Below are 27,515 nucleotides of genomic sequence, written 5' to 3'. Positions count from 1 at the left end.
TGTGAAAACTGGTCACATCAACTGAATCATAAATCACTGAGAAATCATGTATCACAGACAATGTTAGTCCCAACAGCACGTTCAAGTTTTCACTGAAAGTGATCAGTCTTCACCTTGATAGGAGCAGTACCTATCCATCTACATGAGAAATATAATACTATCCCATGCAACCAACAGACACAACCTATGTACTCCTGCTACACTCCTCCTGGGTATAAATTCGCAAAAAAAACTCACTACTCCTGTGACAGTCCATAAAGAAGCATGAAAGATAAAGACTAAAGCAAACATTGTGTACAAAATAGATACTATCATTGCTGGTGATTACTCATGGTGCAACAACTGAAGCATTATTTACTTTTTATGATACTATTTCCAATGGTTACAAAATTCAAAATGAATCAGGAAACAGCTGAATGCTGAAGTGATTTTTAACTACAGAAATGAAGTCTATTCATTTAATACAAATGGCGATAACATAAGCAAACAGAAAGAAATTAGTAAACACTATTAAACAGATAAATAGCCAAATATTAATTGCTTCTTCACAGAAGAGTCTAAGAAAAGTAGTGAAGGAAATGCTGTCTACAGACTAGGTACTACTGCTACATGTCGCTGTTATAATCTTAATAACTGAACACTGCTTTGCATGTAATGAAACTGACAACGTTTCACCTTTAGAAACAATAGTTAGGTTGCTTGTGTAAAAACTACAAGGGTATAATGCTTTTTATAATGGAATGTAAGACTTTTCATGTGAGAACTAAGAAGTTAATTTATCAGAAAGTAAAAACTGCATTATATGAATATTCAGATCATCAACCAAGTCCTTTCTTTTTGATCGTCATTATCTAAATGTCTCTAAGTTACCTTACATATCAGCAAAATCATAGTTATACCTACTCAGTGACTTAATTTTCAGTATAAATAGGGATGAAGAGTGTAATCCATTAAGCTCATTATCCTTTTAACATAACACTTACAGATTATAAACTCTCCTCCTGCAGAATGTAATTTGATAATAGATTGCTTATATTTTATGGAATGTGGGAATACTACCATACACTATGTCATTAATGTGAGCATTATCAAGGAATGGATAAAATAGGGAATAGTAAATATTACTAGATGAAGTGCTCAGTGCATATAAATATGAGAAATTAAAGTAACTGAAAAGGTTGAGTTGGTGGAAGTGGGGAAGGGGTATAGATGTGTGAAATTGAATAAAAAGTTCAGTACACTGAAATAAATGTAATACTTAGAAATTTATTATATTTATTTATAAACGAAAAATGAGATACAGAAACTAAACTTTCTCTTCATTTGTTTGAAAATCACTCTTTGAGTTATATTTATTTGAAGAGAAACATGACAAAAATATTAATTATATTTTTGAACAAACAAACATTATCAAATATTTCACATAGTCGGTAACATGTTCTTGTAAAGATATTGAACTAGTGAAATAATCAGTGCATGATTTTTTCTGACTGAATTAATAGACAGCTCATTAGAATGTAAAGTATCTGTACAGATTATGACAACACATCTCTTTGTACATTTTCATTACTGAAGTTGGCTTTCCCTGCACGTATTTGGTATCACTGTATACACAGAGTTTGAGAGGTTCATTGTCCATCCATACTGCAATACTTAGAAAAAATTCCTTAAAACTCATCTGGTACACCAAATGCAAACACAACATACCTGACCTCGATAATGTATATTATGGCACTTGTTGTCAAAGTGTGTTCATCTAAAAGTTTTTAATAAATGTTTATCTAATAGGAATCGCCAATACCAACAATTATAGATGGAAGAGAGAATTCTGAGTGTGATTTCAACATTTAGGCATTTATTTGTTCACCAAGTTCTACCCTAATGTTTTTAAATATATTAAACTTTTGAAAGTGATAGTATAATATTCTCCTCATTAATAAACAGTACAGAATCAGACTATTATTGATAAGATTATTGTCAAACAGTTTGCTTGTCTGCATAACTATTCAAGCAGCTACCTTATTTGTTCTTCACTGAAATGAGAAACTTTCTAGTTCCCCCTCACCCTCCTAACATGGTTTCCTCTCATCCTGGAATATGAGTTCTCCTAACTCCTCCTAACATTCCACAGCCTCTCCCTCTTTCCTCCCTTAGAAAGGTAGTGATCATTTCAAAAGCTATGAATAGATTTTCATCTTCTAAGTGTGCCTATTGGTAGTACTACAGTTTTTCCTCCTGAAGGTTTGCCTGTCTCTTCATAATTTTACTGTTTTCCCAAAGTGAAATTTCATTTTGATATATTTTGGTGTATCTTTGTAATGACGTGTGTCCACTTTTACATGATAATAATGCAATTTTTAATCATTAAAAATTCACTGACACCTCATTTTCTGTGAATAAAACACTTGTATCTCAATTATAATAACTAAATAATAATACGGTTTTAGAAGAACTGTACAATTAGCAGTTGCATAACAATGTGATTGTAAATTTACCATGATTTGCAGCCACCAGTACCTGTGTCTTCTTGGACAGAAGAAAAAGATGCTCTGCAAACACCAAACCGATGCATACAGATGGATGGTTTGGGAAACATAAAGGGAGATGAAGACTGTCTCTACCTGAATGTCTTTAGCCCAGAGGTAATTTCATAAGAGATTTTCTAATAGATGTAGTTACTGTCAACTTCAGAAATAGAGCAAAAATTAGTCTAATGGACTGATCCAAATGTTGCAAATCTTTAAAGATAGAAATGAACTAACAGATGAAATAAACACAGAAACACAATATTTATCTACTCAGTATTATGATGCATAAGAGAGAGCACAGAAAAAGAGATACATCCAGTTTTCTTCTGTTGTTTTTTCTTTCTCTATAGTTATATATGATTACTGGTTCATTAGCACATTAACTGTATCTCAAACCTAAATGCTGTTGCACCATCAATGATTTACTAAGTGGAAAATACTTTTTCAAGATAGTGACATTTCATCTACCAGACAGAAACAGAGCTAAGTACAACCAAAGTTTACTGTCTGTTGGACCAGAAGATGTAGACTGCAGGTACATTTTTGGACCTTACAAGAGCATTTGATTCGGTAAACCATAGGGTATTTCTTAAAAAGCTAAAATCTTATAGTATTGGGGATCAAGATATGAATCTTCTCACCACATACCTGCTGCATCATAAGCAAAGCACTAAATTGTCATACAAACTAGGTCCGTCTCTAATGACCTCGTTGTCGACAGGACGTTAAACACTAACCACCACCACCACCACAAACTAGGTAATAAAATCATGGACTCACACTCCACCAGTGAACTTGTATTATAAGGTGTACCACAGGGCTCAATCCTTGGACCCTTTCCGTTCCTTATGTTTATTAACGACATTGCACAACCAATTAACTCCCATATTGTAAGCTATGCAGATGACACATCAATCTTATTATATGGGGGTGAATATAATGTGCTAGAATCTCTTGCTACTAGTGGTGTAACAGAAGTAACAAAATACTACAATGATCAGGGACTCAAGGTGAATGTCACCAAATCTCAACCACTGACATTTAAAAAAGGCAGTTCTCAACACAACAATATGAATAGTGTGTGTAATACCTCTGCAACAGAAAATAGCAACTGTAAATTCCTGGGTGTGTATGTTGATGAAAATTTGTGGTGGACATACCACATTAATTTCGTATGCGGAAAAGTCGGTAGTGCCATATATCTCCTCAGCCACCTTGCAAAGATACTTCCTATCCAAGCACGGAAATTAGCACTTTACAGAACACTTTACCCCTTTCTCAATTACGGAAGTGAACTATAGGGCCGTGCAGCTGATGTACTTTTAAAAAGAATACTACTACTACAGTAAAGAGCAATAAGACATTTACATGGAATGGGACATAGAGATTCATGTCATGAAATGCTTGAGCAGCACAAACATCTGACAATATATTCCATGTACAACTACAAAATAGTCATATTTTTTATAAGTTGACTAACAGAAGCTATCCAGGGCAGTGATGTACGTCATCACAACACTAGAACAAAGTGTAAAGTGTAACTATTTCTGTTTTTGGTATAACAAGCTACCAAACGCTCTAAGAACATACATGAGATATCTTTTTAAAACAAAATTAAAATGTTTTTTAATAGAAAAATGTTTATATTCTTTCAACAAATTTTGAGACAATGATTGTAACATGAGGCATTAGCAGATCAGTTGTAATGTGATAAATGTAAAAAATAGGCATAAGAAGCAACAGCTACAGAATATAGTGTATTTTATAAGTGTAAAAATAACCATGGTATTAAGTCTGATGTTTGCAAAAGCCATCATTAAAATGGCTCCACCCAAAGAAAATGTAAATAAATAAAAAAAAGAAACTACATATGTTTCATGTTTTACTACCTGTCACTAAAATACATAACATCCCAGCAAGTATGATCTTAATATGAAAATCATTTCACATACATATTTCATATGTGTCTACAGAACCTATAATATTATAGGCTACAAAGAGAAAGGATGATGAAATATATAAAAACTAAATCAAAAACACTACTACATAATAAATTCAACGGTTTTTTGTTATTTGCTGAAGTAAAGCTTGTGTCAGTACAAAGTAGCATACCAAAAACAAACACTATCCTTACAGTTATACACTGGATTTTCATTTTCTTTTTTCTGATTGCTCTTCATTCACAATTCTGATATAGTTGTATATTAAAAATTGAAGTACAGAGCCTAAACATTTAGTAATGTGTGATTGTTATTAAATTTCAGTTACCATCTGATACAAGTGTCCCAAGACCAGTTCTGGTCCTGATACATGTTGGCTGCTTCAGAACTGGATATGCTCAGCAACGTTATTTAGATTATTATATTGATCATGGAATAGTGGTTGTATCCATACAGTATCGTCTTGGAGCTTTAGGTAAGAAAATTGACAATACAAGAAAAATCTTGACTGTTAAAAGTAATTATTTACAAATGTTAATTCACTTATTAAATATAATATTACGACTAGATTGATTGATTTTTAATTGGTCTTGTTGTTTACATTATGCACAGAGTGTCTATTTGGAATTTAGGACAAGTCAACTTACCCCAGTATTTGAAAATATTTAACCTTCAAATTTCAGTGTAAAATAGTAAATTAGCAATAAGGATAGTTGTGTTCATGTTTTTTTTCTCTCAATTAATATTTGGGTCTTCAATTTACATACTACGATACATTCAAGCGATTACAGGACACACTTAGAAGTAACAATAGCATTACTCATTCTTTACACATATACTCCTCTAGACTACAAAAATCTTTTTTTGCTAAACAATTCTTTACAAGTTTGTGGAACATGCTTTTACTTATACTGTCCTGCAGACTCCTAAGAAAATACATTAACAATTTCACTATTAAGTATCAAGGATCTCTATCAACAGCTAAAAGTTCTGTGTTGTATACATATCTGCTAGTTTCTGTTTCTTGTGTCATATGAATGATAATCTACACCTTCATCAAGCAATTTATTGCCCTTGATTAGTTGACTTATTGTTGTTAAATGTCCTATGAAAATGCCAGTATTTTTAGATTATGAAAGATAATTCTGCAAGAATCTGTTGGTTTTTTTTATTATAGAAGACAGTCCTAATGGCCTTTTTCAACACAAAATTCATTTGGTATTATTGCTGCTGGCATTTCCTAAAATAGTAATTCCATTTTATCAGTATGGTTCAAACACTGTTCGTAAAAGTTGTTTGTCAACATAGTGTGCAAGCTATTTCAAAAAAATATCACACTGTTAAAAAGCACAGCAGACATTGTCTATGTCTTGTCTCCATTGTAGTTTATTGTGAACTGTAATCCCTTAAAATTTGGTAGAGGTACCTTCTTAAAGTCTTGATTCATTGATGAATATATCTATGTCAGTTTGTCTCTGTTTGTGAACACTAGAACATTCTTTCAAATGATGTTATATTCCTTTTTACCGTTACTTACAAGAAAGTAAATCACCATGAATACTGCTTTTTACAGATTTATAATAAATTCATTCTGTATGAGCCATTATACCTTGTTACTTGTTGATATAAACATGCTTCATTAAAGTGTTTCTTCTTGATTCACTAATGCCATGTCTCAGCATTCCATAGTCTTTGATCTTTATGACTGACATCAGCAGTTTTATAAGAAGGTTGAAGTCAAGTTAAGCCTAGTAGAAATTCTTGAGGTACATTGCACTTAATATGCAAATTCAAATCTGCATCCAGCATCTCTTTCGCACATACTGACATATGGTTTTACCCATTGTGCTGCATGTCCGTGTATGTTGTAGCTTTCAAGTTTTTCAGTTAGTGCTGTATTTGTGATAGTGTCAAGAGATTTAGACCAATCCAGAAACATAGCAGATACAGAGTTTGTATTGCCTAATGCATGTATAAAAGATTTTGTTAGGCTGGAGATAGTGGTTGCTGTATATTTCGCTTTATGGGAACCATGTTGTTCTGGAATCAGAATACTATGTTCCTCTGGGAGCATCGCATGCATTGAGCAACTCTTTTGTTTATGAGTAAACAGTGGTTCAAGACATCAGTCTGCAGTTATTCACATTGTCCTTTTCACCTTTCTTATATGTTATTGTTACTTTTTCTAGAATTACTCCTTTTCTGAATGACCCGTTTACTATATCCAAAGGAGATTAATTATTTCTTCATTTATGCACTTTATGAAATAATTTGATATTTCATTATCTTTTGCAGTCTTATTGGGTTTCAATCTATGAATTCTTTTTATGAGTTCTGGTTACATCATTGGTTCCAGGAAAATTAAGTGGGATGGTTGTCCAAGTGTTCTAGACTGCTTTGATCCTTGGTGACTTCTTTTTCCCTTAAAACTTTTACAGAATTCTATAAAACTGTTGTTGAGTAAATTAGCAATTTCCATTACACATGTAATTATGCTGTTCTCACTTCTCATTAAAATAATAATAATAATAATAATAATAATAATAATAACGGTGGTTTTGTAGAAGTATGCATGAAAATGGTGTATTAGTGCATTAAGAAACACATTACACTTCTCCTGTCGAATCTTCTTTCCTCTCAGTTATATAAAATATTGGTGTTTTCTTGATTAATAATCCTGATTTCTCTATTGCATAGTTTTATTCTGTTTTTGACCTTTTGTTTTTATAGCTATAAAATTTTAAATGAAGAAAACTTACCGAAAGAAGAACAGAAAACATTCATAGGAAAATTGACATACAGACATAATTTCTGCACATGCACCAGCAGGAGGCATGCCTCGTGAAGAGATCTGCACTTCATTATTCAGTTCAGTCTTTTTTGCTGATACGTAATGTATAATTATTTTTCTGTAGGTCATGATCCACAAATATCCAGTATTCATTTGTGTGCTAGAGACTTCCCCAGAGTTAAAGTACTATGTGCTCTGATATGTTATCTATGCTTTCTTAGTGACAATCCACAGCCGTATTGAAACAAACCTTTTGGATTAGCAGGAATGATAAGCAGCCATAAACTCTAGATATCAATATATTGACACATTATGCCATTTCCAGCCATAAACTCTACATTTCAGTATTTTGATGCATCACACCATTTTTTTTTTCTCAGCAACATGCTACTGATAGCTAACACACCACAACAATTATATTACTTGTAGTGAATTTTTTGAATAAATTTGTCCTATGACTTATGGTTCAAAGTAGGAGTATATGAAACAAGAGGACACATGCCCCTTGTCAAGAGGAGGACGAGGGAGAAGGAGATTAGTGTTTAATGTCCCATCAGCAACAAGATCATTTCAGAGAGAGCACAAATTCAGAGTAGGGAAGGATTGAAAAAAAAAATGGCCATACTCTTTCAAAGGAACAATCCCAGTGATTGGTTTAAGTGATTTACAAAAAAATCAAAAACAACTTAAATCTGGATGGCAAGACACAAGTTTGAACTGACATCCTCCCAGATGCAAGTCCAGTGGGCTTACCACTGCATTACCTCACTTGGTTCTTTCAACAGAAGATACTCAATATTTTAATAGTAAACACTTTAATCTCACATTGAGAGGCACAGTTGCTGTAGTTAGACAGCCTTCCTACAGTTTGACCAGGTTTGCAGCTATTTCTATATCACATGATGATTGGAAATTGGTTGCATTTTAGATGATTAACAAGTAATGTAGATTTCCAGCATGCCGTCATTAGAAAAACTATTGGCCCATGATGGATTACTTCATATCAGAGAGTCAGTGTGTTGTGTCAGTGATATAAATGTTTAGTCAAACATGATGAATATGTTCACACTCTTGCATATATGCTAACCATCGACCACCCAACATACTGGCTTAATTTCACTCTTGTTTTCATCCACTGGCTGATTCACCTTCTGTGTTCTTGTGTGTCTGATATTTGCAAATAAAATTTTGTTCAATAAGAGAATTTGTTTTGGTGCTACTATTCCCTCATCTATTGCCTGTTGCAAGGGGACAGAAGTTACCACACATATCAGTAACACATCTCAGAAGATTAGTGACAATACCTTTGGAGCATGTATGTCCTAAAGATCATTAATATATTAACATTTTAGATCATACTAACAATTTATGTTATGTTGCTAAAATTGATCTGTTTTATTTAACTGAAGAAAAATACATCCACATTCAAGTTGTACAGTTCTTTCGTTTTTCAGAAATTACATCATACTCGTCATCCCCCCCCCCCCCCCTCCCCCCTACATTCTCTCTCTTTTTCAAACTAGAAACGGAAAATATTGCACATCGGAGAATCTTCCTTCCTAATATCAACAACTTTTAAACTAATAAAAATAGTACATTCATACTGTCTAATCATTTCTTACTTTTGCAGATAATTTAAACTTTACTTTTATTCAAATTGCAATTTTTTTTGTCTGTTACAAATTATATACAATAGAGTATCTGCAAAGAAATTTTTGTTTTCAAATGACATGTCTTCTGTTCCATGCTGAAAGAATTTTTGTTGAATACAGGGTTCATGAGCACAGGTGATTCTCTCCTTCCTGGAAATCTTGGAATGAAAGATCAGGTCCTTGCACTGAAGTGGATAAAGCAAAACATTAGAGCATTTGGCGGTAATCCAGATGAAGTTACTATTTCCGGTCAGAGTTCAGGAGGATCTGCAGTACATTACCATGTGCTGTCACCATTATCAAAAGGTATAGTAGTAAAATCTAAGATTTGAAAATCGTATAATATAATGTAATAAATTGTGGAGCAGCAAATTGGGTCAACCAAATAAATCATTTATGATGTGCACATCATCAATACCGTCATTTCTTAAGCTGCAAAAGAGCTTATGTTACTCATTGCAATTACAGTCCCACTTCATGAGAAGCTGAGAAAACTAATTTACTCACTCCTCTGGCAATAAATAATCTGAAATATTCTGGGAGTTGAAAAGAAATAAGATTCAATTCTTACTTAATAAGCTATAAGATATTGCCATTCAAAATGTGTTGAGAAGTGATGGTACATACCAAAATATCAACAAAAGTCCAATGGACATGGGTCAGGAAATGGAATCATCATATCTGAAACCTGAATCTTAATTCACAAGAGAAGCTGAACATAATGACCACTTACAACATTTTTCCTTAGTGGTGTTCATTGTTAAAGCCACCCATGACAATACCTCCCTCTATGATTTTTACTTCTTTTAGCACTAGAAAATCAGAGATTTTGTGATGGCTTTGCACTGCAATATTTTCAAAGGGCAAAAAACTCCAGAACTGAAATGTAAGAATGCAAAGTGATTACAAATATCACTAATTTCCAATTGAAATTGTATGAGATTGTACTGAACAACAGACATATTTAAAAGGAATTTTATCAGCCACTGAAACCTCAATTACCTCTGAAATATTGGTATTTCCAAGAAGATGTCCCTGCATTATTCACTGTGTAATCTCAATGTCGAACAGTTTTCAGATGCAAAGTCCATACCCCTTCACCATGTTTCATAATTAGTAATAGAAAGTAATAATAAATTGTTTTTATACATAAACTTGTTTTGTAACTCCTGTTAGTATAAACGCCTCTGTTACAGTTTTTCTCTGCTGTTTACTTTTTTACTCATGGGAAGGTAGAAGACATTTACAGCATATTTCAGAAACAAATAAATGGTACTAATTCCATTACAGTAGGATAATGAGGGATGTAAATGCAAAATAAAGTAAATATTAGGAATTTGAGTGAAATGCATAAGTGACCAGTGTCATATTCGTAAAAATATTGAGCATTGCAGCAGAAAATCATTGTGACAGAAATTAACAAAGCCAAAAACATAATTTCATGTCAAGCAAAGATCTTAAGTTGACGTAATGTACTTATTCGATCCTTTCTTTGTGTTGAATAAACATTTTTTGTATTCTCACAGGTCTTTTCAAACGAGCTATAGCACAGAGTGGATCTGCACTTAGTCCTTGGGCATTTACTACAAATGCTACTGACAGAACATTCCGTTATGCATCATATTTGGGATTTATTGGAGAGACCACTTCAGAACTTATGGAGTTTTTGATGTCTGTTGATGCAAAGGAATTTGTCAAAGCAAGGGGGCCAGCTCTGGATCCAAAGGTAACAATTCCAGATTTGTCAAGTGTTGCAAGATTTAATATACAGAAGTTAACAGATTCATAATACTAATTTGAACAACCTACAATATATTTCACTGTCAAAGGATTTAAACACACCTTGTTTAAGAGTAGTCTGAATTAGCACCGTCTGTGTTTATTTTCCATGTATTTGCCCATCTAGACACTGTTAAAAAGATGGGCAGAGAGAGAGAGAGAGAGAGAGAGAGAGAGAGAGATTTGCTATATTCTCTATTTTGTGAGAAACTATGGTCCAAAACATACTGAATCAAATGACAAAGAATAATATTCAAAGCTCTTCAGTCAACATGATTACAGGATACTTTATTAAAGAATATTGTCTTATTTAATAGGAGATTCAATTAATGATTCACATTACCTTATATTTAAAACTGAAAGTTACATTAGAAATGTCACTGGAAGTTCTCCTAACATATTCTGTCACTACTACTCACTTTACACAAGATGATTTGCTCACACCCTCGACATGTTAATTCACTTATGATGGATCCCCTGACTAGCTTCTGACATGTTGACAGTGGTTTATACTGTACTTCCACTTTACCTTTTCCACACTGTCTTGTAATCATTGGGAATGCTGTATAACATATATACTTTGTGAATTACCAGCAAATGTTCTGTTACAAAAGAAAACATAGATCATGAATCTTTGTGTTTAGTTGCTACAGCTTAATAAAGCATTGTTTTAAATGGAGAAGTGTCATGGAATGAAGGGCAGAAAAATTAGTTTAAAATGAAATTGTAATGGTGTGATGTTCATTACAGTTTTCGTGACCAGATTGACAACTTTTCTTCCAAATTTGAATACTAAAATTTTTCTTTGTGAATGTGACTAAAACTAGATCACAATGTATGTATATTAGAGAAGGAGATTCAGTTTTAAAAAAATTAGTTATATGCCTGTACTACATATCAAGAGGTTGTTTGTAGATGAAGAAATCGCAAGCCAAGAAATGAAATATGAAAGAAGCAGTTGTTCATAGGAACATGCCCAAGGCTCTTTTATGGAAATGAAAAAAATTGCATTGCAGTAGATAAACTGGATTGAACTTATAGTGTATGAAAAATACACCAATAATGAATATTTTCTAAAGTTTTGACAAGTTTGTTACAAGATCAAAATGAGCAGATGTGGTACAATATCTTAGTTCTTAACATTGTTGTTGTTGTTGTGGTCTTCAGTCCTGAAACTGGTTTGATGCAGCTCTCCATGCTACTCTATCCTGTGCAAGCTTCGTCATCTCCCAATACCTACTGCAACCTATATCCTTCTGAATCTGCTTAGTGTAGTCATCTCTTGGTCTCCCTCTTCTGGTCAGGCCCAGAGAAATGTGCAGAGGTGACTGTCCACAATTTCAGCATTGTGAAATAAGGTGCCATTTAGATGCAGTATGGAAGGGGATAGAACCACGCAACACTGAGCTTCTACCAGGCTGTATTATCCTTCCAAGCAGCTCCTCAGTGAGTCTCATAAGACTGTATGGAATTGTTCTAGTGCTGCTACCAATGGAACGATCTCTCAAACACTAGTGTTGATGCCTGCTCATCAACATTGCACTGCTGATGACCTCTCAGCTATAGATACCGTCCCTTCATACCAATGCACTATGACATTTTTTCTTTAATAAAATTTTGCCTTTTAATATAGCAAAACATCTGTGATAAAAAAAGTAAGGTTGTTTGACTTAAACAAATAAGTAAGATTTTCTTTCATTTCAGGACCGTAAAAATGCCCTTATCTGTGTTTGGGCTCCACACGTGGAACCAGAAAATGAAGGTGCATTCCTGACTGAGCATCCAGCTAAACTAATATCAGAAAACCGCTATACGCATGTGCCATACTTAACAGGTGTTACAAGCTATGAACTGCTTGTTAGGACACAAGGTATGATTATAGATTATACATATATTTATTCATAGAATGAGCAGATTTAACACACAAGATAACAGCTGCTTCAAAGATATGGATAAAATGAACTTGCAATATATTGTTTAAGTGTAGTTTCGAGTGAAAAGTCCACAGTTCTACCACTACCACAATATTAAGTTTATACTGAGGACTCTAAAAAAAATAACTCAGATGCATGTTTCACTTGGTAATATGATGATCACCAGATCAGTTATGACTATGTAAATTTTTTTAACCATGACAAATGCAATAAAAGTTGTTAGCTTATAGTATTATATTTGTATAGAATGAAATGAAACTTTTCATACTCTGTCTTTAAGCAACACTAAATAGATACATTCCAGTATATCATTTTATTCTGTAGTGAAGCAAACGCACTGCTGTCTTAGCTTTTCAAGCATTTGCCATCTACAAATTCTCAAAATAATTCATCAATTTGAAAACTTATTTTTGTCTAGCTCATATATAATTGAAATGAATGTAATCTTTATGAAAACGTGATTTATTCTTGTTGATAACTTGTTCTATAAGAAAATGAATATTTGATTAAATTGAGACATGAGTTAACTCCAGAAAAGCACAACATATACTGTTTACCAAAATCTTTTTTGAACTTTATGAGCACTTGTGATAATACTGAAATAACAATTACTTACCTCAATTCCACTGGTGATTTGTCACTTACAACTCAATTCGTTATTACTAGTGGGATTTTATTCACTGTCTTGCTCAATACATGTAGTATTGCACTAAGAGTAGGTAGTTGATTGTCAAGAGCAAAGTGACAATTTGAGAATGCAGCGAACAGTTTACCCCAAAAAAGTCTCAACGTTACACAAAATGAACAAAAATACTTAAGATTTCACTGTTTATGACTAAATAGTATGCATTTCAAATATCCAAAACTTTTCTTTCATATTATTTTGAACATTTTCTTGGAACTTGATTGAGTCAGTGATCAGCATACTGGATAAGAGTTAATTTTGTGTTTACAAAAGAAAAGAAAAAAAATTTCAACAGAGAAGGGAAAAATTATGATTCTTTTTGTTGATGAGACAGTCAAACACTTTTCACAAGTGGTGGACTTGTTAAACTCAACTATAAAGCCTAATTTCTAATTTGACATTAAACACATCTAACATTTACACACTGCATGCTGTTTGCTGTGTGTGATGCAGGTTACTTTGTGTCTACCGTCACTGTCCCCCTTATCTGTTCCAGTTGTGAATAGGTTGCAGGAAGAATGACTGGCAGTAAGCCTCTGTGTGGGTTCAAATCTCTCTAATTTTTTCTTCGTGGTCTTTTCACAAGATGTACATTAAGGGATGGAATGTATTTGTTGATTTTTATAGGAATGTATGCTCTTGAAACTTTAACAATAAATCACAGTAAGATGCTGAATGTTTGCCTTGTAGCATCTGCCACAGGAGTTAGTTGATCCTTTCTGGGACACATTTGTACTTACATTTGAATAAGCCGGATTTGGCTGATATAACTTCCTTTTATGACTAGTTACTTCTGTCACTCTGATAAATAATCTCTCAGAAAGAGAATCATTATGACCTTATTTTCAATATTACAAAATTGGCTTATGCCTTCTGATAGGTAGCTTTTGCAGTGACAGGGATTATAGATTGGGAAGAATAAACTGTTACATACAGCAGGAACTGAGAGATTTGGACCATTACTGAGATATGAGTATTTATGCAAGCAAAATTCACAAACATATTGCCATTGTCTCTAGGCCCCAGGGGCCACTAACTCCAAACAAAAGTGCCAAGACACAGAGACAATTCGTCTATGTAATGCACTTGTGTTAATATACATGTGTCTTGTAGTACATGAGGAGAACATTGTCATATGCCTCAATATTTTAGCAGTCATCTTCACTGTGCCTGTCTACATCTCAATGCCACTTCTATGTCATGAGTGGCACTTTATCATTTCCATATTGTTGTTATTCCATTCTGGACTTTCCAACATTTGAAAAAAATATTTGATCAGTCCAGAGGTAGTCATTATCATGTGATCATGTCAGGGATTACAATTACAGGGGATGGACAGGAATATGATAACACCAAGAAAAATGCATGCCTCAACATAAATAAAGGTGCTAGCCAAACCCCCTGGTTGGATGCTGTATTTGACCACAGGTGTGAGCTGTGCAGTATCCTTGATATGTTGCAAGTATCTTTCATGGTTAGAATAGTGTTCTGCATAGTAACAAAGGTAACAGATTCATTTGGTGTTACAAGAGACACCATTTTGAAGGTTTATACCACACTTAGGAAAAGCAGAAAAACTTCTCCTACTAATTCACGATGTGGATGAATGTGCGTATTGAGTGACTGTGTCAGTCAGTCACTGAACAGTACTGTGATGAAGAAATAAGAGGACAAGGGCTCTAAAAGCTACAACAGAACTGAATGTTGAACTTGGAAACATTGTCAGCACAAAATCAAAATGAAGAGACCTCCAAAAGCAACAATTTGAAAGTGAAGTTTAATGTGAAAACCACTCATCATTGATGAAAATGTCCAAGCACAGGAAAATGTGGTGCCAAAGATATAAAAAATGGAATATGTATCAATGGAAGAATATGATTTGGTCTGATGTGTCTTGTTTCACACTGTTTTCAACTTGTGGCCATGTTTATGTCCCAAGAGTGAAACAAGGTGAGAGTGTGATCATGATTTGGGGTGCCATATTGTACTGTTGCTTGTACCCTGTGGTCACTCTGTAACATTGTCACAGATTACATCATCAGCAGTTTTGCAGATCAGACTCATCTCATGGTTCAGTGCTTGCTCCCCAATGGTGATGCTGTGTTTCAAGGTGGCAGGGCCCCTATTCACACAGCATGCACCATCCAGGACCAGTTTTTTGATACAAGGATGAAGTGTCTTTAGGTCTCCCCAAGCCACCACAGTCACCATATCTCAGTATTATTTAGCCTTTTGCAGCAACTTTTGAGGGAAGGTTGTCTGATCACTATCCACTATTTTGCAGGAAAATTAGTATACAATTCCCTTGAAAACTATATGTGACCAGTATTTATCCATTCTGAGATGACTGGAAGCTGTTTTAAATGCCAACAGTTGCCTACAATGTATTACGTATATTCGTCTTGTTGAACTTCTGGTATTTCTCTATTTTTGTCCACCCTATCCATAAAGTGGGCAAATGGAAAGTAGGTAATACCCAATAATATCCATATTACTGTGAATGAATGAGACCTCAGAAGTGATGAAAATGTTAACTAATAATCCATGATCTTTATGTCTGATGAAGATTTGGAGCAGAATGCATTCAAAAAATTAAATAAAAATATAACAAAAAATGTAAATGGTAAAATACAACAAAGTGTTAAGTGTGGATAATATGTCTCAATGTACACACGGTGTTACCATTGCTATAAGGTACTCTCTGCCATGATCTTGACAGCTTTATGCAGAGTACGAATGTAAATATGGAGGACGATCTAGATGTAAAAGCAGTTAATGTAACTTGCATGAACTTTTTATAATAGCAGAGAATCTGTTAATGTTTTAATTCGTTATGCTTAAAAGCAGTAAGTATAATAGTTAATATAAGAGGAATTGTTCTAAAAAATAAAATTGCAATAAAAAACGATGAAGATATTCACTGTCACATAAAGCAAATGAGCGGGTGGAGAGAGAAGATCAGAGACACAGTACGTGTGAGAGCAAATACAAGATTGATCATAACAAATGAGCTACTGCACCAACAGCGTGTCTATTTGATGTGGTAACTTCTAACTCTTAAAGGACTGTAATAAGTAACTTTAGAAGGATGCATACAAGAGTAAAACAAAAATTTCAGAGATAAATTTCTGTCCAATTTAGTTGATCAACAACAGAGAACCAAATTTTACAAATTATTAACAGACAAAACAATTTTTAGTGTAGTGTAGTGGCTATACTTTTGCAGTTTTGTAATGACCAAAATATATTTTCAATCCCAACTGGTCAATATTTGAGTATAGTATAATGTTTCATCACAGGTGTCTTCTATGCACCTCCCTATAAAAATACTCACAAAAATGAACATGGCCTGCAGCTAACAGTTACAACCTGTCTCAAGTAAAATTATTTTTCTAATTGTACTGTTTCATTCAGACCATTCTCTGTATAACCTTAGATAACCTTAACACTGCCTCCTGCCCTTGCCATTGATACTACTGTCTGTTCCAAATAGGAACATTCTCACACACTTAAAAAAGCTAATAAATTATCTTCAAAACAAGAGAGGATTGTTATTTTCTTTTTATACTGATGTCTTGTATGGAAATGAAATATTATATGTAAAATGTCATATTCAGAGTAATGATATGTGCTAATATAGCCAGTGGCTATACAAACTAACTAAATTTTTACTTCCAGCTGATGGGCTATTTGCAACTGAAGAAGGAGCAAAGAATTTGAATGACAACTTTGATCTCTATGTTGCTGACGAACTTCGCTTCTCAAGTGAAGAACAACAGCTCAAAGTAGCAGAAGAGGTCCGGCAGTTTTACTATGGAGACAACGAGATCACTCCAGCAATGAATGACTCAACTGCAACTGTAAGAGCCAATCTTTAAAATTTGGGTTTAAGGAGATGAAAATTTCCTTTCATTACTATTCTGAGAAGGAGGTACTGAACAGGTTCTGGGAAGATTAGGAATTACATTGTAAAATTCACATCTGTTTTGCTATTTTTATTGAAGACAAATGATTTTGGTCCAACATCAAACTGTCTTCAAATCTCATGCACCACTTGTTTCTTGTTTTATCCTGCACATGCTTGCTTTTGTTGCACCACACTCAAAGATGGTCTAATGTTGTACCAAAATTGGTTGTCTTCAATAAAAATATTAGTACAACTGTTTGTTATTGAATTCAGTATTTAATATTTTAACTGAAGTATTATCTCCTATCACATATTTATGGAGGGTGTGTATGTACAGAATTGTACTTCTTTCTGTAAGTGTCATGAAAACAGTAAATCTTTATTTTTAGGATGTTCTGAAAGTGAAAATGTTAATTAAAATGAACAATTAACTCTCATTTTGAAGTTATGATGCCTTTTCATTATAGCCTGTATAAACTGCCTCAAAGGAAGGTCACTGAATGCACAACTGCTTTGCAACATGTTTCGAGTTTTCTGCTCGTAATTTCCTAATTAGTGTTCACCAGTAATTGGCTAACAATGATTCACTCCACTTTCCCTGGTACCTCATTTCCATGTCTGAAATTTGCTGATAGAAGCTCTCTCAATGCTGATTGGTTACAGTACCACAGCTGTCAGGGAAGAAGTCCCACTGATAATCTAGAAAATCTAAATTTAAGAACATGTTGCACCCCAATCTATTGCAGTAATGCAGAGGATTTGCAGCAATATCCTTACAGCTTTCTCCCCTCTTATTTCCTAGAAAGTTTGTTGCACTTGAACAAAGGCATCCCAAGCAAACTTTTCATCACTTGTAAGGATGGTGCTTAAATGCTCATCGTCATACAGTTTGTGTATTTGAGGACCTATAAAAGTCCCCTCTTTTAATTTTGCCTTGCTAAGACATGGAAATTTCTCAAGCAAACAGAAAAATATTTACCTAGTTTTGACCATTGTCTTAATAAAGTTTTTCATTAGGCTGACTATTCTATGAAGAGCAGAGAAAATTTTGTCGTTGGATACAACAAGCACTTTGTGCATAACATTATGAGATTTAGGTTCAAGTGACTAACATCAGTCTTTCTTTTTGTAATTGAAGTGCTTTTGTGCAGCTGTCCCAGAGGCACAGGAAGCAATAGAATATGACGTAGTCAGGTTGTAGCCCAAGTAATATGCCTGTGAATTTCAGTTCCCTAGAAATCTGCCATTTAAACTTGTTATAGTTCATTCACAAAAACAGTTGTTTCATGTTATTATATTTCTTTCATGTATGGTGCATATCCAATCAGAACTGATGACAATATGTTGTCATTATGCTCTAGCACTTACTTGAGAGTTACTTTGAAGAAGTCAATGAAAAACCTACACTGATCACTTTTATTGTCAGTGCTCATAGCTGCCATTTGTCCCTGTACATCACTGCAAAATACCAAGTTCTTTTCAATTTCGAAAATCGATGGAATGGCATATGTCAGTTACATAACAAAGTCTCATTTACTATCTTATCAAAATAAGTCCGTTGTTATAGTTCTTGAGACCAACAGTTTTGCTTTACCTTTAGGCAATCTAGGTCCCTCACAGGACCATCATACTCATACAGTGGTATTTCCTTAATCTCTATTCACTCACTGTTACACACGAAATCAGGATCTTTTGAAGAACAGGGTTTTGAAGGTGATGGTGTAGCACTAGTTTCACTACTGCCCTTGTCACTATCTTAATCACATGGGACAGGAACAGTGAGTCCCTCTGTGTTAGTCACTGATTACTTGGCTCATGATATTTTAGGATATGTCAAGGAAGACTTTCTGCTTGGAAATACCATGTGTTAATGGAGCTGTCATACAAAAGTAAGAATTATTCACATGTTTTGATGGTCCTCACAGATCATGTGTACAGCAAAGCCCATGGCACATATTTTATGATTCAGCCATTAATGTAAACTTGAGACTGAAGATATGCAAAATACATGAGGAGCCTAGGGCTTGTCCTGGACCCTGATTTCACAGCCAAAGCACAGTCGAAATGCCTTCCTAATCCATGGCATTATTGGCCTTCAATGTAGCCTGTCTGCAAATGTAGCAAAAATTGTCAGCATTGTTTATACATTTGTGAGGCATACTGAGTCACAGGAATTACAATGAGCACTCACGCTAATTACACTTCAGCAACATGCTCTCCCAGCACAGAAACAGAACACAGCTTGTAACAGACTGAAACTATGCTCAAATGAAGCATGCTCCACTCCTCCCTCTCCCCTGTCCATTGTTGCTACTAGACTGGGCTGAAAATGGTCACAAAACACACACAGCTATTGTTTCCTCAACTTCATCAGTCTGTCTACCATTACTGGATTTGAAGATCATTTGGGAAGGATTGACAACAAATGATAACAAAATATAATTAAATGCACCCCATTTAACTTGAAAATCAGAGCTAATTCATGTTTTTCACTGTTGTTATCATTATCATGTAGTCAATATAGATAACAAACATCACAGTTACATCTTCACTGTTATCTAGTGTATAACTGAAGCTGCAGTTTGGTGTGAGAGAAAAGTAGATCATTTCACAGATGAATCTGCCTCTGTTGAAATATACCATGGCATTAGTGGAATAGTATGTGGTGGGAGGGTGCATTCACAAGGACAGGAAGGAAGCTTTTGGAAGCATCTGTAGAACTAGGCTACTTCATCATTTGATGAGATTCAAAGAAGCACTTAGGAATGGATGGCAATGATTTTGAGTGCAGGGTGACAATGATTTTGATTTCTGTCAAAGATATCAGATAATTTTTGCAGTCTGTCATATAGTTGGGTAATGAGAGGGGTGTTTTTGCCTGATTGATTAATAGAGTGGCTAACCTGTGTAAAAAAGTCTGGAACAAGACAACTGTTTGTAGACATATCCTACATGATAATAACCATTCTGAGTGTGATCATGTTCTAACAAAACAGTAGTGTAACCAAAGCTTTTATCTTACTTTGTGTTCTTGTACATGTATTGTTTTGAGAGTTCTTGTTTTGTATACAATTAAACACAATACTATGAACAGTCATGAAGACAAATGAATAGTTAATGACTTATTTTTAATACCAGAATATGTCTGTTATATTTCTGAGATCATATATACGAGACATCAAATCAAATTTATTCAGTCAAAATCAATTACAGACCACAATATCCATGAGTGAACTAATATATAACACATCCATAAAAAACATTTGAAAGTTTATCAGTGAATTACAGAAAGGAACATGTTTTCAGGATGAACTTTAATTAAGTGTATTTCTTCCCACAGTCACAATGTTGACCTATTAGGTTAATCTCTAGTAATAGCTTACTACAAATTATATCAATGCATATTGTAACTTCTAAAATGACACTGTCTTGATGACTACAATTATTGACTCATTATTGTGCTGTTCATGTTCTCTTCAACACATAATGGTACATAAAGTTTAAATTTTTACAGATGATATCAGATCTCCTTATTGTGGAAGGAATAGACACCACTGTACGGAACATGAGTAGGGATTCTTCAGAACCTGTTTACTATTATCAGTTTTCATTCAATGGACCACTCAATACATTCCCTGATTTCCCAGGTAATTGTTTTACATTCATATAAATACTGTTCAACTATCAATTCATTCTTTTTCAATTTTCAAAGCTTGATAAAAGTCATTTAGTAGTAGTAAATTATATGTAACTCCACTTCCATAAAACATGCCTCATTATGTCATCTAACTTTCACAGGAGCTAGCCATGGAGATGACAGGAGATACATGTGGTATTATGAATCTCTTGAAACATGTTCACCAGGCTATCTAACTGCAGTGCAGCTACTACAGATGTGGACAAATTTTATCAAATACAGGTAAAGAAATTCATTCTATTCCATCAATTCCTTCACATGTTCTGAAGATCCAATCTGACTGATAACCTTCATTTTTATTGTATAGGTGTCTAACAGATTAGCATCAGCTGCAAAGAATTGTTAGAGGTCTACTAGTTATTATTAATTAGATAACTTTTTTCAGAGAGATCACCATTGTCACCATCAGTGAGTGGCAAGAGCCTTATTATGAAGATACTTGCCCTACAAGTCTCTTCCATTAGTATCTGTTGAGTGCAATGTTTGTCCATTAAATGTTGATATTCTTCATAGCCATATTCTCCCACGTATTCTTTCATTATGTAATTATGAATCTTCTTCTTCCTTTCATTCTCTCTATTGTCCTGCTGAAGGCTATTCCAGGAAATCTGTTCCCCATCATTCATGCTACATGGCCAGGCTGGTTCAGGCTTCTCTTCTTTAGCATTATTATGATGTTATAGTGTTTGTACAGGTCTTGTAATTCGTTTTCTGTTATCCTCCATTCTGTGTTACTTTCATCACATACATGTTCAAAAATTACACTTAACCTTTTTTCTTCAAATATTAACAGAGCCTCTTCATCTTTCTTTCGAAATATTAACATTTCTCATCAGTACCATAATACTGCTATAACATACAATTAATGTAAGTGAATTTTTAAGTGTTTCTCTTTAATATATTGATAAAATTTAGGTGTTTTTATGAGCATTGTTTGATGAGAATCTTTTCTGTTATTATTACTTATAAGACATTCTAAGTAATTGAGGCACTCTAACGTTTTCGAAAGTGAATTCACCTGCAACCAACCATGCATCACTTCAGATTTTCTTACTTATAACTATATATTCTGTCCTTTTTTCTGGTAACAAATAGCACTGTTTTCTCAGCAATTTTGTAATAGTTTTGAATACTTTTGGTTATTTCTGTTTCAGAAATACTCATTAATGCAGCAACATCTACATAGTCAAGTCCAGTAATGACCAGTAATGACCCTTATAGTGGAATCCCTTGTTTATTAGTTTTAATAAATCTCCTATCAGTTTTCTCTAAGATCATATTGAAAAAAATAAGTGAAGTGGGTGTCTGATCGTCTCAGTCCAATGTACACTTTTTTTAAGGGGATACAGGATTTCTGAAAAGTTCCACATCGGTGTTGCAGTATTTAACCTTCTACATACTTTTCATTTTTTGTTAGACAAGCTGCATTGATATATTAAGAAGCCATCAGATTTTGTAGTGTGTCTATAATTCTAAATTGTCTCCTTTCAGTGATCCTTCTCCCTACAGTGGTGGAAAAGTTACTGTAGACTGGAATGCATATAAGCCAGACAACCCTAATTATCTAGAAGTTGGCTGCACTATTCAACCTGGTACATCACCTAACAAGGAACGCATGGATTTTTGGCACAGTGTTATGCCATAGACTAGGCACAGTAAAGCAAGGAAGTTATTTGTATGCGTTCAACATTTTGTTATAAGAACTATTAATGAAAACCAACTATGTAAGGGCAATGGAAAATAAATAAAGAAATGATACATAATAAATATTGGATTTATTATTCCTTGGCTATTTCCATCACCTAAAATCTATGAATATTTTATTTACTTTGTGGTGTAAGTGTATAATTAAGTAGGCAATTAGTTTTGATATTGACCTACAAACATAACTGGAAATATTTTTGTGTTGAAACAAAATCAGTATTTTTGAGGTATCCTCAAGAAGTCTTTGCTTCAATTATCCAGTTTACTCATTACCAGTTTCTTACATTTGTGTATTATGACTAGGTTCTAAGATACATAAAAGCCACCACTTTTTACTCGTAGTGGTTTTGTGGCCCATTGAACATGATTTGAGTCTTGTAGTCAATAAAACATTATAACTATCTAAGAATGATATCACTGAAGTTCCACTGTAATTCCTTTAACACCAATACCAGTATGATGAACAGAGTCATCAACCAGATGCTTAAGGATCATATCATCCTTTGAAGTAACAACCAAAAACAAAGAAATAATGGTTGCTGGTGATTTCAATGTAGATTTACTTAAATACTTTCCCAATAAGAACTTATTTGAGTTAGTAACACTATCATTCAACTTAATTCCCACTGTAAAGTTCCCCACTAGGGCAGCCATTTGCTCACAAACAGTTATTGATAATATATTTATAGAAGAGTCCAATGGACAAAATTATATTACAGAACCAATAGTCAATGGCCTCTCAGATCATGATGTGCAGTTCCTTCTGTTACGTGTTAACACTGAACAGGATATAAAATCTGTTAAATCTGAGCTCAAGAGGGTAATGAATAAGCCAAAAATTGGTTATTTTAGGACACTCCTCAGAGACATTCACCGGACAGATGTTTACAGTGCTCAGGGCATGAATGAAAAACATAACACTTTTGCTAATAAAGTGTTTACCTTTTGTGAACACTGTTTTCACCAAAAACGTACCAAGGTTAGAGCTAAGTCTACAAAGAAGCCAGGGATTACTCATGGAATAGGGATAGCTTGTAAAACAAAAAGAAAACTGTATTTGTCAAACTGAAACTGTTCCGATGTTGATACTATTGTACATTACAAGAAATACTGCGAAATATTAAAGAACATAATATGGACATCAAAGCAAATATATTACAAGGAAAAGATAGTCATATCAGATAACAAAATAAAGACAATATGGGATATAGTAAAGGAGGAGACTGGTAAACCAGACATGAAGAGGGACAAATAGCATTAAGAGTAAATGATACATTGGTAACAGATGTGTATAATGTTGCAGAACTTTTTTTAAAAAAAAACTTTTCATAACTGTTACTGAAAAGATGGAGTTGTCAAGTTCTGTAGATGCTGCTATGGAATATCTCAGACCAGACATTTCAAGCAACTTCCATAATATGAATCTGACCCTCACCACCCCAGCAGAAATAATGTCCATCATAAAATCTTTAAAATCAAAATTATCTAGTGGGTATGATGAAATATCAGCAAAACTAATTAAAGAATGTGATTCTGAGTTAAGTAACATATTAAGCTATCTGTGTAACCAGATGCTTATCAGTGGAATATTTCATGAATGATTAAAATATGCTGAAGATAAACAACTGTTTAAGAAGGAGATAAAGAAGTAGCATCCAATTTCCATCCAATTTCACTTCTGCCTGCATTCTCAAAAATTTTAGAAAGAGTAATGTACAATTGGCTTTATAACCATCATATCTCAAATAACATACAGTCAAAGTCACAGTTCGGATTTCTAAAGGGCTCTGATATATCTACACTTACAGTGAAAATGTGCTTAATTCATTAGATAAAAAGTTGCAGGCAACTGGTATATTTTGTGATCTGTCAAAGGCATTTGACTGTGTAAATCACAATATCCTTTTAAGTAAATTATAATATTATAGTGTAACAGGAAATGCTGCAAAATCGTTCAAATCTTATATGTCTGGCAAGAAACAAAGGGTGCTATTAGGAAAGAGACATGTATCAAGCTATCAGGCATCATCCAACTGGGAACTAATCACATGTGGGGTCCCACAAGGTTCCATTTTAAGGCCCTTACCTTTTCTTGTGTATATCAGTGACCTTTCATCAGTAACATTACCAGATGCCAAGTTCGTTTTGTTTGCTGATGACACAAACATTGCAATAAATATCAAATCAAGTGTTGTCTTAGAATGATCAGCTAATAAAATATTTGTGGACATTAATCACTGGTTCCTAGCCACTTCCTTGTCACTGAACTTTGAAAAAACACACTACATGTAGTTCAGAACTTGTAAGGGGTGTCCCACGACTATATGCCTAACATATGAAGACAAGAAGATAGAATAAGTGGACAGTGATAAATTCTTGGGATTACAACTTGATAATAAATCCAACTGGGTAAGGCACACCACAGAACTGCTTAGGCGTCTTAAGTAATCTCTGTTTGCAATGCAAATTGTGTCAGACATAGGGGATATATAAATGAAAACTCTGGCATTCTATGCTTACTTTCATTCCATAATGTCATATGGGATTATTTTTTGTGGTAATTCATCAAGCCAAGCTTAAGTTTTCCGGGCACAAAAACATGCAGTAAGAGTTGTATGTGGTGTGAACTCAAGAACATCCTGCAGAAGCCTGTTTAGGGAATTAGGGATAATAACTACTGCTTCCCAATATATTTATTCTTTAAGGAAATTTGTCATTAAAAATATATAACTTTTTCAGACCAACAGCTCAATTATTGGAATCAATACTAGAAATAAGAATAATCTTCACAAGGATTTAAAGTCATTTAGTCTTGTACAAAAGGTGTGCATTATTCAGGAACACACATTTTCAATAACTTGCCAGCAGAAATAAAAAACTTAACAACCAATGAAATTCAGTTTAAGAGAAGCCTAAAGGATATATTGGTGGCCAACTCATTCTATTCCATTGATGAATTTCTCAGTAGAAGCAATTGATATAAAAATTGTTCAAATGGCTCTGAGCACTATGGGACTTAACATCTATGGCCATCAGTCCATTAGGACTTAGAACTACTTAAACCTAACTAACCTAAGGACAGCACACAACACCCAGTCAGAGTTTGGATAGGTTGGTGTTGGTGGGAAGTATCCAGATAACCCGGACGGTCTAACAATGTGCCAAGGTGTGCTGGCCATGCACCAAGGCATGTTTAGCCACAGGGTGATCTTCATTACCAACAAACACTGTCTGCCTGTGTCCATTCATGCGAATGGACAGTTTGTTGCCGGTCATTCCCACATAGAAAGCATCATAGTGTAGGCAGGTCAGCTGGTAAATCACGTGGGTGCTTTCACACGTGGCTCTGCCTTTGATCATGTACACTTTCCGGGTTACAGGACTGGAGTAGGTGGTAGTGGGAGGGTGCATAGGACAGGTTTTACATTGGGAGCAGTTACAAGGGTAGGAGCCAGAGGGTAGGGAAGGTGGCTTGGGGATTTCATAGGGATGAACCAAGAGGTTACAAAGGTTAGGTGGACGGCGGAAAGACACTCTTGGTGGAGTGGGGAGTATTTCATGAAGGATGGACCTCATTTCGGGGCAGGATTTTAGGAAGTCGTATCCCTGCTGGAGAGCCACATTCAGAGTCTGATCCAGTCCCGGGAAGTATCCTGTCACAAGTGGAGCACTTTTGGGGTTCTTCTGTGAGAGGTTCTGGGTTTGAGGGGATGAAGAAGTGGCTCTGGTTATTTGTTTCTGTACCAGGTGGGGAGGGTAGTTGTGGGATGCGAAAGCTGTTTTCAGGTTGTTGGTGTAATGGTCCAAGGATTCAAGACTGGAGCAGATTTGTTTGCCACGAAGGCCTAGGCTGTAGGGAAGGGACCATTTGATATGGAATGGGTGGCAGCTGTCATAATGGAGGTACTGTTGCTTGTTGGTGGGTTTGATGTGGACGGATGTGTGAAGCTGGCCATTGGACAGATGGAGGTCAATGTCAAGGAAAGTGGCATGGTATTTGGAGTAGGACCAGGTGAATCTGATGGAACCAAAGGAGTTGAGGTTGGAGAGGAAATTCTGGAGTTGTTCTTCACTGTGAGTCCAGGTCACGAAGATGTCATCAATAAATCTGTACCAAACTTTGGGTTGGCAGGCATGGGTAACAAAGAAGGCTTCCTCCAAGTGACCCATAAATAGGTTGGCACATGAGGGGGCCATCCTGGTACCCATGGCTGTTCCCTTTAATTGTTGGTATGTCTGGCCTCCAAAAGCCATTGTATGGATGGATATGTGTGTGTGTGTGTGTGTGTGTGCGTGAGTATATACCTCTCCTTTTTTCCCCCTAAGGTAAGTCTTTCCGCTCCCGGGATTGGAATGACTCCTTACCCTCTCCCTTAAAACCCACATCCTTTCATCTTTACTTTTCCTTCCCTCTTTCTTGACGAAGCAGCCACTGGTTGTGAAAGCTCGAAATTTTGTGTGTGTGTGTTTGTGTGTTATTTTATTGTGCCTGTCTACCGGCACTTTCCCGCTTGGTAAGTCTTGGAATCTTTGTTTTTAATATATTTTTCTGATGTGGAAGTTTCTTTCTATATATATATATATATATATATATATATATATATATATATATATATATATATATATATATATATAAAAACAGAAAGAAACTTCCACATGGGAAAAATATATTAAAAACAAAGATTCCAAGACTTACCAAGCGGGAAAGCGCCGGCAGACAGGCACATGAACAAAACACACAAACACACACACAGAATTACGAGCTTTCGCAACTGGCAGTTGCTTCGTCAGGAAAGAGGGAAGGAGAGGGAAAAATGAAAGGATGTGGGTTTTAAGGGAGAGGGTAAGGAGTCATTCCAATCCCGGGAGCGGAAAGACTTCCCTTAGGGGAAAAAAAG

The 27,515-nt window shown here is 34.7% G+C and overlaps 1 protein-coding gene across 1 annotated transcript in view; it reads left to right on the top strand.

Annotated features, from left to right (window-relative positions):
* Nucleotides 1–22,680, top strand: part of LOC126327615 (esterase FE4-like) — a 28,302-nt gene extending 5,622 nt beyond the window's left edge. The window contains exons 3-11 of the mRNA XM_049995902.1: nt 2,508–2,642; nt 4,793–4,943; nt 9,032–9,217; nt 10,438–10,637; nt 12,395–12,560; nt 16,988–17,169; nt 20,731–20,863; nt 21,015–21,135; nt 22,405–22,680. Coding sequence (XP_049851859.1) covers nt 2,508–2,642; nt 4,793–4,943; nt 9,032–9,217; nt 10,438–10,637; nt 12,395–12,560; nt 16,988–17,169; nt 20,731–20,863; nt 21,015–21,135; nt 22,405–22,558 — 1,428 coding nt within the window. The 3' untranslated portion in view covers nt 22,559–22,680. The remainder of the gene's footprint in view (nt 1–2,507; nt 2,643–4,792; nt 4,944–9,031; nt 9,218–10,437; nt 10,638–12,394; nt 12,561–16,987; nt 17,170–20,730; nt 20,864–21,014; nt 21,136–22,404) is intronic.
* Nucleotides 22,681–27,515: the final 4,835 nt, after the last annotated feature.

This window comes from Schistocerca gregaria, chromosome 2 (genome assembly GCF_023897955.1).
Source record: "Schistocerca gregaria isolate iqSchGreg1 chromosome 2, iqSchGreg1.2, whole genome shotgun sequence".
Classification (NCBI taxonomy): Eukaryota; Metazoa; Arthropoda; class Insecta; order Orthoptera; family Acrididae; genus Schistocerca; species Schistocerca gregaria.
The sequence above is the reverse complement of the archived record's forward strand: the minus strand, read 5'-3'. Positions and strand labels throughout refer to the sequence as shown.